This window comes from Chelonoidis abingdonii, chromosome 3 (genome assembly GCF_003597395.2).
Source record: "Chelonoidis abingdonii isolate Lonesome George chromosome 3, CheloAbing_2.0, whole genome shotgun sequence".
NCBI classification, from domain to species: domain Eukaryota; kingdom Metazoa; phylum Chordata; order Testudines; family Testudinidae; genus Chelonoidis; species Chelonoidis abingdonii.
Window position 1 is genome coordinate 123,736,913 of NC_133771.1, and position 14,082 is coordinate 123,750,994.

At 41.9% G+C, this 14,082-nt stretch overlaps 1 protein-coding gene across 17 annotated transcripts in view; it reads left to right on the forward strand.

Moving 5' to 3' along the window:
• The window catches only part of ARID1B (AT-rich interaction domain 1B), a 446,074-nt gene that overhangs the window by 289,951 nt on the left and 142,041 nt on the right, over positions 1 to 14,082 (forward strand). For all 17 annotated transcript variants that reach the window (XM_032799678.2, XM_032799682.2, XM_032799685.2 and 14 more), the window contains one exon: positions 10,203 to 10,446. In XM_032799678.2, coding sequence (XP_032655569.1) covers positions 10,203 to 10,446 — 244 coding nt within the window. The remainder of the gene's footprint in view (positions 1 to 10,202; positions 10,447 to 14,082) is intronic.

Consider the following 14,082-nt stretch of genomic DNA (forward strand, 5'->3'; position numbering starts at 1 on the left):
GGGGTAGTTTAGAATAGTGGTTCGCAACCGGGGGTGCATGTACATCTAGGGGTACGCAGAGGTCTTCCGGGGGTACATCAACTCATCTAGATATTTACCTAGTTTTATAACAGGCTAGGTAAAAACCACTAGTGAAGTCAGTACAAACTAAAATTTCATAGAGACAATTTCTTGTTTATATTGCTCTATATACTATATGCTGAAATGTAAGTACAATATTTATATTCCAATTGATTTATTGTATAATTATATAGTAAAAATGAGAAGTAAGCAATTTTTCAGTAATAGTGTGCTGTGTCACTTTTGTATTTTTATGTCTGATTTTATGAGTAGGTAGTTTTTAAGTGCGGTGAAACTTGAGGAACACAAGACAAATCAGACTTCTGAAAGGTTACAGTACTGTACTCTGGAAAGGTTGAGAGCCACTGGTTTAGGAAACCCCTGAGATTTATAGACTGAAGGAAATGGGTTTCCCTAGCAAATGGCCCCATTTCACACCACTTTTATTTACTGTCACTTTTATTTACTGTAAAATTAGTGCAAGAAGCTAAAATGTTGCACAAAGTAAGCTACTTTGGTTTAGAAGCTTTCATGAATAGCTTAGATCTTGTCTACACTGGCGCTTTACAGCACTGCAACTTTTTCACTCAGGGGTGTGAAAAAACACCCCCCTGAGCACAGCAAGTTACAGCGCTGCAAAGCGCCAGTGTAAACAGTGCCCCAGCGCTGGGAATGCAGCTCACAGCACTGTAAGCTAATCCCCACGGGGATGTGAAGTACCTGCAGCGCTGGGAGAGCTCTCCCCAGCGCTGGCGCTGCGACCACACCCGCACTTCAAAGCGCTGCCACGGGAGCGCTCCCGCGGCAGCGCTGTATGGTTGCAAGTGTAGCCATACCCTTAGTGTGTATACAGGTACAGTTTTGACAGTTAAAATGAGAATGAATGTGTAATAAGTGGAATGAAATGAAAATGTCTGGAATATCATAACTAACTGTACGTGAAGAGTGTCTTTAACCAAACATTAATTTAGCAAAGCTCAGGTTTGTCCTGCACACAAATTTATTATATAGAACAGATCCCTGTCATGGTAGAATTTTCTGAGACAGAAAGTTGGTGAATCAGGCTTACTACCAGAGACCAAGGACTTTCTCAAAGAAAGTATTTGTAATGGAAGTGATCGTGGCTGATTTGCCTCAAATGAACCTTGAATTAACAACATTTGTAGAAGGTTCCTTGTCTTTTGGCCATGAGTGTGTTACTTAGGCAAGGAGCCACACTGATAATGTTGAAAGCCACTTGTACAAAGAGATAATAACAACCTCAGTTTTAAAAAAGGTTGGCTGATTTTATTTCTCCGGTTATGATGAGTGGGGAGGTACATGTGGGAGGTATTCTGTTGTCTTGTCAGATAAGATTTTAAGGGACGCACTTGGGATATTTTTGACATGACTGGATAAGGATTACAACATATATATTTTGGAAAGAAGACACCTGCTTGGGGAGCCAGCATTAGTACATGAAAGGTTTTTCCTCATGTTCTCCATCATTCCTGTGCCTGTGTATTTTTCCAGTTGCACAGGAAATCTGAGGCTGTTAGCTCACTTGCTGTCTAGACAATGTGACCAGCGGGGCCTTTGGAAGACTTCTTGAAACACACTATTATAGGCTGCTTTGTGATGAAAAGAGGTCTTACAAATATCTTGAAATTTAAACAGAGCTATTGTAGCGTTTTTCTTTGTGTGTTTGTCAGCCAAATCATTGGCTCAAAGTTAATCTCAATTACAGAGCATATTGTTAGTAATCCCCTCTAGTTCCAAAACAATAGTGAAGTGTGTGCATCTACTTGTATTTGTTATGTAAAATATGGTTTTACTTTTAAAATTGTTGAGGGGGGTATATTATGTAGCATTCTATCTTTTTTAGCAATGCCATCTTTAATACTGCTAAAAGACTGCGAGAAGGCCTGAATTTCTTAACTGTGGCTTCAGTCTCAGTCCAGCCTGAGCCCAAAAATCTACACTGCAGTTTTGCAGCCTGAGCCTGAGTCAGCTGACATGGAGTAGCTTTAGGTGTTTAATTGCAGCAGAGTCATACCTTATGTGATATGTTTTTAATGTTGAGCTGAGAATGTCCTAATGCTGTCAAACTAATTGTGTTTAGAATGTGCTTGCTTCCAAGATTATTATCAAGTTATTGCGGTCTCATTTTTGATGTTGGATTTTTATATTTTTTGGCTCTAGGAATATTCCTTGAGCAGGAAGGATCATTATATAATATATATGTATTTATGTACTGTGTTGTTTCCCCTGTGCTTCACTGGTGAGTAACCTTAGGTTTCCTGGCTCCATATGAGTAGTTTACTTCCTACACCTTTCCCTGCTGGCTGTGTTACAATTGTGGATCGGATTTAAGAATGGCTGTCCTGTCAAAGTCTGATAAGATTGTACCACTGGGAAAACATATCATAATCCTAAACACAATGTGATCCTGTTCATTTTAGCTCTTGTACTTGTCACATGGACAAGAATAAAGGTGGTACATAGGTGGAAAGTGAAGGGGAAAGGGAAGATAGTCATAGATAACACACTTACCTAAGAGGTATAAATTCTGCACAGTGACAGCTAGGTTTGTAATCAAGTTTTATCTCTAAACTAGCTTTGAAAACTGGTTGGGATGTCCTGAATAATATAGATACACACACACAGATAATGTAGCATTTTGGTATGGTTTGGTAGCAGAAGATATAGGAAATTGCATTTCATCCTTTATTTTTCTTTAGACCTGGCACCACATTCTAAAACTAAAGTAAACTGTAGATAACACTAATAAGATTATGCTACAAGAATCAAACCTGTGTAGCAAAAGATTTTTGGCAAGAGTAGCTTCGCTGTGCTTTATTTCAGGAAATCAGAACCTTACAGATGAAGTCTCCGAAAAAGAGGTAGAATTTAAGGCATGCCTTGGGGTATGGGGACCTCAGCCCCTTAAAAGAATCCCTGCAATTACCTAACTTGCAAGCTTTCCAACAAGATAAATGGAGCCACTGTAGCTTGAAGGTGCCTTGGTTTGAATGAGATGCAGTAAGGTCTGTCTGTTCTTTACAGGCATCATAGATCTGATAGTACTTATAAAAGAATAGAGCTGGTGCCCTGCTGACTAAATTGTCCTCTAGAGAAGTATTAGTTACAGAGCTTCTTTGTTAACTAGGCTGCACGCTTAAACCACTGTGGTACTTCTCTTATTAGCAGGTTTTTAAATAGCTTTGCGTATGGTTAAGTTAAGTGAGTGTGTGTATGTGTGTGTGTGTAAGTGTATTTATGTAATTTACATATAAAAATGTATGTGCACACATAATGTGTATGCCTGTAATATGGAAATTACATATTACTTTATTACTGTTCTGTTACTTGGAGGAACAGCAAACATTAAAATGCTGCTGACATGAGAACAATAAGATGACCTCTGCTCTTACTGTCTGTATACAGCATGCATTTCTTCTCTATGTAATTTCCTCATGTACCTTATTTTTTAATAACAAGGCTGCACTTATTCTTGCATTGCATGTAATGGGTGATGGGAGGAGGAGGTCATAAGGTACATATAATTGCTGAATTATTGAATTAAAAGTAAAAAATCACATACAACTCCTTGGCAAGTTAACGAAGTATGGATGGCTGACTTTGCCTACTGTAACCTGGACAGCCCTGTGGATAATATAAGTCTATTCACTCTTGTAAGAAAGCTTCCATGTTTATCTGTTTTCTTGCTTGGAAAGAAACACATTGTTGCTATGATAACGTCCCTGACAGTGTGGCTAAATGAATTGCAAGGTGTGCATGTACAATATCCTGTCCTGTAAGGAAATCCTGCTGTTTGTTCAGTGTGTGTGGATCATGATGTACAGGAGTGGGGTCAGTCAGGTCAGGCTGAAGTAGCGTGCAGTGCAGTTGAAGACTGTCTGTTGTTTGCATGCTCGCACACTCTCTCTCTCTCTGGACATAGTTTAGCTCTTTAAGCAAAGTAGCATCATGTGAGCCTTCCCCCTGCCCTTTTGCTTTAATGAATGAGCTGCATCAGGTTTGTGAGGAAATCCCTTGAAGGCATGCACTTGAGGAAATGCCTGGGACTTGTCACTCACTCCTCCCCTGTGGGGGATTAACGGAATAAGTTGTAATGCAACCTGATGGAAAAAATGAGCTTCACTCATGTCCTCTGCCTTCTTCCTCCTACACATACACACTGAGCAAGCCAAAGATAAATGGTGATATTATGGTGAACTCTCAAGTTTTGCCTTGATCCCTGAAGTACAAATCATTTTATCATGCACAGTATTACCCGCTTAATACTTTTTTTTTTTTTTTCCAAATTCTGGCTTCATGAAACAAGTGATCTTCAGTCCAAAAAATGTTATTGAGTCTGAGCTGTAGTCTGGGCGAAATGGCCTCTCTAAACACAGAGTTGTGTATGTATATCCTTTGTACCCCTTGGGTACACAGGATCTGTATTCATTGTGAACTGCTTCTGTTCTGCTAGATTCTGTTTTCAGTTTTTATTATGTGTTTTTCAGCAGCATTTGTTTTATCAGCAGTTTCTGCTATATTTGTTACACATTATGGCAGTAATAATTTGCTTCTGTTTAAGGGTGTGTTCTTTTATGCATGGAAAAGCAGTAATTACTTACCTATTTGTCAAATATACTCCTGTTTAAGAATCTCTATAATTATTCTATACTGTATGAAATACCTTCATTACTTGCTTACACTTTCTATAGACATTAATAGTTTTTAGAACAGACAATACAAAAACAGTTTATTGCCATTTACAGTATGATGACACTATTTTCAGGGAGTTGCAACTTTACTATAAAATCAGTGCAGTGTTGACATACAGGGTCAGATTATGAATATGGATTCCCATTTTTACATGCGCAATGAACTACACCTACGGTTTTGTGCTCAGAGGAAAAAGCATTAATATCACAGGTGCAAAGTTATACCCACAGAAACGGAGGTCTTATTTGGATTGGAAAGAAGGTTCATGAAGTGTCATGTTGGGAGCAAATTTGGAGCAAAAATGGAGGGTCAGGCACAGAGAGTAGTCCTCATTATGCGCAAGGAAAGGTCAAGTCCAGCATGTTGCGTGTTTTCTGTACTGGTTTAGTTTTTAAGATTATTTTGCACTTAAACTCATGCAACCTGGAAGTGAATTATAGTTTTCAAAAAATTCTGTTTTTTTTTAGAGGGTAAGTCTTTTGTAAGGGGGCCAGTAGGGGATGGCAAATTTGTTACATTTAAGGATACTCCTTTGCAATCTGGCCCAAAGTATTGAAAATTAAACAAAAATATTATTGAGATGTTCTTGCTTTGCTTATCAAAAATTTGGCTGATGCTTGTACATGAATAATTTGTCCCTTCATCAACTCTCCCCCAAACGGAGCAAGATTTTCCACACCTTACTCATGTGACCAATCATGTTAGCTTCAGTGGAACTACGTATGTGAGTAAGATTAGTACCATGTGAGCAAGATTAGAACCAAATGGATAAATGGTCTGTCATACCAGTTATTTAATCTGTTGAAGACTTTGAGGTCAGATGACGCAGGAGATGACCTATTTTATGTGTGAAATAGCAATCTCTTTTTTATTTGCACCTTACTTAGCTAATAGAAGTATCAGCTTGCCTCCTAACATATACTTTACAATCTTAAAGTGTTTGTCATTATTTAAAAAATCCACAACATTTTGCAAAATGTGGGTTTTCTCAGTATCTGTTAAGTATGAATGCTTACGCAAGAGCTTCCTCCAACAGAAGGTTACTGAACTTTTGGGAGCTCCCACTTCTATTGAAAAATTATGGGATACACTTCTACTTGGTTGCTACATTTCTAGTTGTTTGACATTTACTAAAGTCCAATCCTGAAGAACCAACTAATTCCGTAGGGCTTGAGCTACAGTCAAAAGTCAAATTGGTATCTTAAGTACAAGTGATCATGACTTGATTGATTTTATAGTGTGCAAACTGAGTAAAGTCCAGGCCAGTAATATATATATCTAGTACTGTGAAAGGACCAATTTCACAGAGCTGAATACATTTATGAGCTATATTAGGTTGGAGAAGAATTTAATCAGAAAAATGTTAAAGATCATTGGGAATTGTTTACAAACACTTCACTAGATGCCCAAAAAAAATCACAATTGAGTAAGAAGGCTGTATTGGTTAAAAAACTGACCTGGTTAAAAGGGGGAAGTAAAGACAGCTATAAAAAGTAGTATATATAGAAGAAAGGGGAAGTTAATAGTAATGAATGTAAATCAGAAGCTAGAAACTGTAGATGATTTATAAGGGAAGCAAAAGGACACAAGGATGAATCTAGGGCCAGCAGAGTTAAGGACAGTAAGAAGGAGTTTGTTAAGAATATTAGAAACAAAAAGAATCATAACAGTGATGTTGGTCAATTACTAAATGGAAGTGGTAGAATTATCAATAATAATGCAGAAAAGGCAGAAGTGGTCAATAAATATTTCTGTTCTGTATTGGAGAGGGGAATATTATGTAGACATATCACGTGATAACTCTTTGCACTCCACTAATATCTCAGGAGAATGTTAAACAGCAGCTACTATAGTTAGACATTTTAAAATCAGCAGGTCCAGATAGATGCATCCAAGAGTTCTAAAAGAGCAGGGTGAGGAGCTTGCTGTATCTTGGAACACTGGAAGTTTCAGAAGACTGGAAGAAAGCTAATGTTGTGCCAATATTTTAAAAGTGTAAACAGGATAACCAGGTTATTATAAGTCTGTCAATCTGACATTGATCCCAGGCAAGATAATGGAGTTGCTTATACGGGTCTCAATAAAGAATTAAAAGGGGGTAATCTAATTGATGCCAGTCAGTATGGGTTTATGGAATATGGAACTTGTCAAACTAACTTGATTTTTTTGTATGAGATTACAGGTTTGGTTGATAAAGGCAGTAGTGTTGATTTAATATACTTAGACTTCTGTAAGGCAGTTGACATGATGCCGCACAACATTTGATTAAAAAATTATAATGATATAAAATTAACATGGAACATATTAAGTGGATTAAAAGCTGGATAACAGATAGGTCTCACAATGTAATTGTAAATAGGGAATCATCATTGAGCATATGCATTTCTAGTGGGGTCCTACAGGGACTGGCTCTTGATCATATGCTATTTAACGTTTTTATCCATGATCTGAAAGAAAGCACAAAATCATCCCTGTCATAGTATTCTTTCCCAAATCTGAACCTTAGCTTCCAAAAAATGAAGTACTAGCATTAATTCCACTAAGCTTAATTACCAGCTTAGATCTGATACGCTGCCACCAATCAGGACTTTGAGTGTCTGATAAACTCTAGTCTCCCCAAAACCTTCCCTGGGGACCCCCAAGACCCAGACCCCCTGGATCTTAATACAAGGAAAGTAAGCTCTTTCCCTCACTAGTGCCTCTCCTAGGCCCCTCCCTGGTTACCCTAGAAGTCAACGTGATCAGACTCCTTGAATCTTAAAACAGGGTTCCACCTCACCCGAGCATACAGATTCAAGCGCCGTGGATCTAAGCAGAGTTCCACCTTTCCCCGTCGCTGCTTGTCTTCCCTGTCTCCGTAGCACTCCCTGGTAAGTACAGACTGCGAATTCCTTGAGCCTCAACTAGGGAAAAAACAAACAGGCCTTAAAAGCAGAAACTTTTAATAAAAGAAGAAAAAGAAGAGAAGTTAAAGTATCTCGTAATCCTAATGAGTAAAATATTACAGGGTCTTTCAGCTTATAGACAATGGAGAAAAGTCTTCTCCAAAGCCAAGAGAAGTGACGAGATGTGTAAGTTAATTGCTTTCAGCCCGAAACGACGATTAGAACGTACAGCAGGATACCCAGTTGGCAAATACAGAAACAATCGAAAAGATCTATACCGGCCTTTTTACTTCAACTCACTATTCTGAGAGTAGTGGTATGGAGACTGTGATCAGGAGATGGGCAAGAAACTGGTGGCACGTCTAGTCCCTTCCGGGACACAGAGAAAACAAAGCAAACCCCAAAACCCACAAAACAAAGGCTTCCCTCCACCAAGATTTGAAAGTGTCTTGTTTCCTGATTGGTCCTCTGGTCAGGTGTTGCAAGTCACTGTTTGTTAACCCTTTACAGGTGAAAGAGACATTAACTCTTAGCTATCTGTTTATGACAATCCCTGATAAAGTTTGCAGATGACACTCAAATTTTGGGAATGGTAAATAATGAAGAGGACAGGTCACTGATACAGAGCAATCTGTATCTCTTGGTAAGCTGGGCACAAGCAAACAATGTGTTTTAATATGGTCAAATGTAAGTGTGTAGGTCTAGAAACAAAGACTGTAAGCCATTCTTACAGGATGGGGAACTTTTATATCCTGGGAAGCAGTGACTCTGAAAAAGATTTGGGGATTGTGGTGAATGGTCAGCTGCACCTGGGCTCCCAGCTGTGGCCAGAAGTGCTAACGTGACCTTTGGATGCATAAACAGGGAAATCTGAAGTAGGAGTAGAGAGGTTATTTTGGCATTAGTGCAGCCTGTGCTAGAATACTGTGTCCAGTTCTGGTGTCCGCAATTCAAGAATAACGTTGATAAACTGATGAGGATTCAGAGGAGAGCCACAGGAATGATTAAAAGATTGGAAAACATGCCTTATAGTGATAGATTCATGGAGTTCTATCTATTTAGCTTAATAAAGAGAATATTAAAGGTGACTTTATCACAGTCTATAAGTACCTACCTGGGGAACAAATATTTAATAATGGGCTCTTCAGTGAAGTAGAGAACTTTATAACATGATCCAATGGCTGGAAGCTAAAGCTAGATAAATTCAGATGTAAAATAAAATAAAGCATAAATTCCAAACAGTGAGGGTAATTAACCACTGGAACAAATTACCAAGGATTGTGGTGGAGTCTGCATCGCTGGACATTTTGAAATCAAGATTGGATATTTCTCTGTGTGATACACTCTAGAAATTTGGGGAAGGTCTGTGGTCTGTGTTATATAGGAGATCAGACTAGATGATCACAGTGGTCCCTTGGAATCTAGGAATCTAAACTTTTTGGGGTTGTAACCAGCCTTCAGGTGATTGAGATTTTTCGTTAACTAGCATTCAGATAAGCGAGGTTTGACGATATAGGGAACACTTTATGCAGCCATATCTGAAATGAAACACAGCAGCATTGTATACAATATTCCCTCTAATTTTTCCCACCCATGTGTGGAATGAATTTTGTTATGTTCACCAATTTGGAGGTGATGTGTGACACATCATCTTCATATTGGTGCACATAACAAAATTGACGGGGTGGGGCCGAGGGGTTTGGAGGGTGGGAGGGAGGTTGGGATGTGAGGGGTCCGGCAAGGGGTGTGAGCTCTGGGATGGGGCCAGGGATGAAGGTCTCAGGGCTGGGGCAGAGGGTTGGGTGCAGGGGTGCGGGCTCCAGCTGGGTGTGCGGGCTCTGGAGTGGGGCCAGGGATGAGGGTTTGGGGTGCAGGAGGGTGCTCCAGGGCGATGACAGGGAGAGAGACTCCCCGCAGCTTTCTCTCCCTGAGCAGCACCTGGGCTGGTGGGGAGAGATCCCTCTCCCTGCAATGGCAGCTCTGGGGTTGGGGCTGCAGGATAGGCGCCCCAGCCCCAGCAGGTCTGGGCTGGGGCTGGATGGAGGCACACCAGCGGAGCCTGGAGCCAAGCTGCCCTGCCCTGGCTGTGCCTGGGTCCGTGTGACCCAGCCACGGCAGTTCTGGGCTGCAGCACAGTTGGGGCCGGGGACACACTAGGTCCCTGGGCAGGTTCCCTGAGTGCCTGCATGGCCATGCAGGTTACAGGGAACTTAGATCATACAATAGTTAAAAAAAACAAGTGAAGAACGGCTTATCCAGCTAAAAGTAGAAGGGGATTTTAGATTGGTAGAATGTAGTTATATGAATTGGAATTTAACCAACAGACCAGAGCAAACTTCCTTACTATTGAAAAAATCGCAGTTGGGTCTTTAATGAGACACAGGGCCAGGGCCAGGCATCATCTTCTACATGAAATAACGTCTTAAAAATAATAATGGTTTCCACCCAAGCACAGATAGTTCCTCACTACCCTTGTAGTTTGCAAGTGCTGTTCCTTGGGTGTTAGTTCTTACTCATACGCTATTTTTTTTCTTTTTCTCTCAGGATTTATCCGGCTCCATTGATGACCTGCCCACTGGAACTGAAGCAACACTGAGTTCAGCGGTTAGTGCATCAGGCTCTACAAGCAGCCAGGGAGAGCAAAGTAACCCTGCACAGTCACCTTTCTCCCCTCATGCCTCCCCACATCTCTCTGGAATCCCAGGAGGTCCATCACCTTCCCCTGTAGGCTCTCCTGTTGGAAGCAACCAGTCAAGATCTGGTCCAATTTCTCCTGCAAGTATTCCAGGTAAATTTGACTTAAAAAATAAAATGAGTAGAAATATGATGTTTTATGTAATTTTAAAAATAATTACTTCTGTGGGTTGGGTATTTGAAATTCATTCATTTTATGGAAATCTTGCATTTATGTGGCCTTTTGTTGTTAAAATACCCACTTATCGGAAATGAATTCAAACTAAAACTTCAGAACAAACACCCCTGAACTCTTTGAATCTTCTGGTCTAGATCCAAAATTGCGCTCGGTATGTGTCTTTATAATGGGCCGGTCAAAACCTTTGATCCAAACACTCTCAACTTTACAGCAGTACAGCTCAGACCTTTTCCCTTGGACCAAATCTTGGATCCATCTATCAAAAGTCTCACACTTCTTTGAATTGTTCTGGGTCCCTTTTTCATTCTACATATGGGGTTTTGTTGTCTTTGATCCCTGGAGTTATAAAGTACCATAAGCCCAGGAAGGGAAAATAGTTGATAGGCTGTGTTATGAATGCATAGTGAGTGACATCAGTGCAGACTAGTAAAGATAGTATTTTCCACCCTACAGCTGGAAGGGACAAGAAATCACTATAGGATTCCATCCCACCAATAATTGTTAAACTGATAGAGAAATGTTTGCTACTCATTTTCCAATGCCATTTGGCATGTGATACAAGGTAGTTCATGTAGACTAAGACATTTATAAAGATACCTTAAACTGCCCAGAAGAAAAGTTATATGCATTATTTCTAGACACATTGTAAACTGGTCCCCACCTGTCTAGTATAGTAGAGGTAGGCTGAGGTCATACACTGAATCATGTGCTTTACAATGAGGGCTCAAATCAAATGGCGTTGCTGGAAGTCCCAAATTTGGTTGAAGGAACCCACCATTAAAATATGGGAAGTAGTTCATTTACATTTGGTGTACCTCCAAACAATCATGTCCAGCTAAATAAATTGGTGTTTTGTCTACCTAATTAATTTTTTACCAGGAAGTCGACATGGTTTTGAAAGTCAGCCATCCTGTTCTATGGAATGATTTGCCAGTCCTGGAAGTCCCATCTTTCCAAAGTAGCTTTTTTAGGAATGACATAAAAACAGGATAGGCTGCTCCAGGTTGCCTCCTGGCCTAAGCAGCCTCCAAAACCAAGTTTTTCTCACTCTTTTGGTAGATGATGAACTTTCAGATATGAACTAGAGCAGCTGCTGTCTTCCTGAATCTACAGTCTGCTGCAGTGCCTTTGCTGCTGTTTACACCGTTCCAAGCAACAGCTACAGAACGAAATTAACAAGACTGCAATTCAGAAGCTTTGAGTAGAAGTGAAATTGACTGGAATATTGACCTTTCAGTCTTCTGCTTCTTGGGAAAGCACTGAGAAGCACCAGAGGCAAGCTCTGGAGTGATTCATGGGCAAGGAGAGCAGTAAGGACCCTACCCTGCCAGCAGCCAAGTATAAAGTAATGGAGACAATCACTCACTCCTTTTGCAGCTTTCTGGAGGCTGAGAGAAGCAGAGCAGTAGGCACCCACCACTAATAATATTAATTGAGTTCTCCCTTGAGTGATGTTTCTATGGATGCTCCCCTGCAGATGTGGAAGCACCCCCTGTGCGTAGGATCTGAGATCTTCATCAGTAGTGCCTATCGGACCACACATGCGCATCTCCCCTATCTCACGCCAGGAGCGGGACATATATATAATACTGTGCGGTCCAACCACCCTCCAGTTCCTTCTTAACCGCCTTTGGTCTGGGAGGGAATCCACAGCAGAACCCACTTTTGCCCTGTTAGATAGTGCCTTACCTGTTACCTTTTAGTGTAGTTTAGTAGTTACTTCCTCCCTTTTCGTTCTCTCCCTGTGAAAAAAACCATTTTCATGCCTTCTGTTTCCCATTCTGTTGAGAAGAAACTGGCTCCCTCATCGCCTTCTGAGACATCGCCCGCCAGAACGCCATCCCCAGTGAGGTCTGTTGCCTTGACACCCTCAGAGAGGGGACGTAGCTCCAGGGCCTGTCTGAATACCTCCAGTACCACAGCTAAGCAAAGGTCTAAAGACCCTAACTGGACAGACCTACAGACTGAGACACAAGCCCTTGAAGAATAGTGCCAACTGTCCCAACCAGGCCAACTTCGGATATTATGGCACTGGCAGCACTATCAGTGCTGACATCCATTTCAGCACTGAGCAAGTCCTTGGCACCAAGCAAGTCTTCCACTCCATCTGCTGACTGCTCAGGAGAATGCATCTCTCCCTCAGCACCAATACACGCGCTGGTGCCGATGACGCGCCTCCCTCCACCCCAAGAGTACAGATTCCCCAAGGACTGACTTGTCACTGATGTGCCTGAGTCACCACTACTCAGACATGACCTCCCGCTACTTCCATTCATTTCTCCAGACTCATACCATTCTTCCTTTTCCCCTCCAAGGATGGCAATACCCTTCCCCAGTGACATGGAGGAGGAGAAGGAATACTCCATCCCACACTCTTACTCGAGATAGGGTCAAAAGACTTCCTCTACTCATCCTCACTACTCACAATCCACAACCGGACTTGGGCCCTGGTAGGGACCACTATGGATGCAACGTGCCACTCCCTCAACATTAGCCCAACTGGGATCTTGGGGCCATGTACAGAGCACAGTTTGGGAAACCTCCCATGGAGCAAAGCCAGAGGCCTGCACCTTTCCCTTCTCCATCGGTCTCTGGACCACCAGAGGCTGAGCATCTCCCTCTAGCAGATGAGAAGGAAGAACAGGAGGATGAAATTCTACCACCACTCCACTTATCTTCTTCTTGCCTGATGATGCTATCATTAGAGCCCTGCAAATCTGCGGCTCTCTACAGGCCATTTTTGCAGATAGTGGATCAGATGCCGATACAACCATGCAGGGCTCTACTCGCCAGTGGTGCCTGGCTCACGGCATCCGGCTCAGGGCAGCCTGGGGGGCACAGCACACTCGGCGCCGGCAGCAGCAACCAGTAGCTGGGGCTGGTCAGCAAGTTGGAGTTGGGGCTGTCCAGCACCTGCTCGATGCACTGCTTCCTGTCCAACAGCTCCATGAGAGGGGTGTCGTGGCTCTACCTCGCCGATCTTCCTAAGGAGATACAAACCACTAAGACCTATACTTTGAGGACCCCCGATTGTTCACTGAGCATATGGATGAATCCCTACAATCCCTTAAGGATTCCCAAGCAACTCACTTCTCTGTTGGCACTTACACACCAGTGCCAAAGACACGAAGAGACCAGTGCCCTGGGAAATACCAACTTCTCTCACAATCCTGGGAGTCCAAGAGGTCAAGCACCATGGGTTCCTCGAGGGGATACCTCCCATGCCCCATCAACTAAACAATTTTGAAGGTGTGGTTGAGGTCCCAAGAAGCCTCCCCCTGTTCCAGTCACATCAGTCATTTCCAGCATCCCACCGGTTTGGCAACCGCTTAAGCCCCTTTCTTCCCATCATGGCAGCTGATTACCTCAGACAAGTCAGTATCTATCCCTCCCCACCACCCTCCCTCCCCATTGCTATTCAATGACACTTCTCACCAACCCATCCCATGAGAATAAATAAATCATCTTCTGCAGCTGGCAGCCATAGAACTGGTCCCATCCCAACACAGAGGGAAGGGTTTTTACTCTCATTATTTTTTGGTCCAAAAGAAA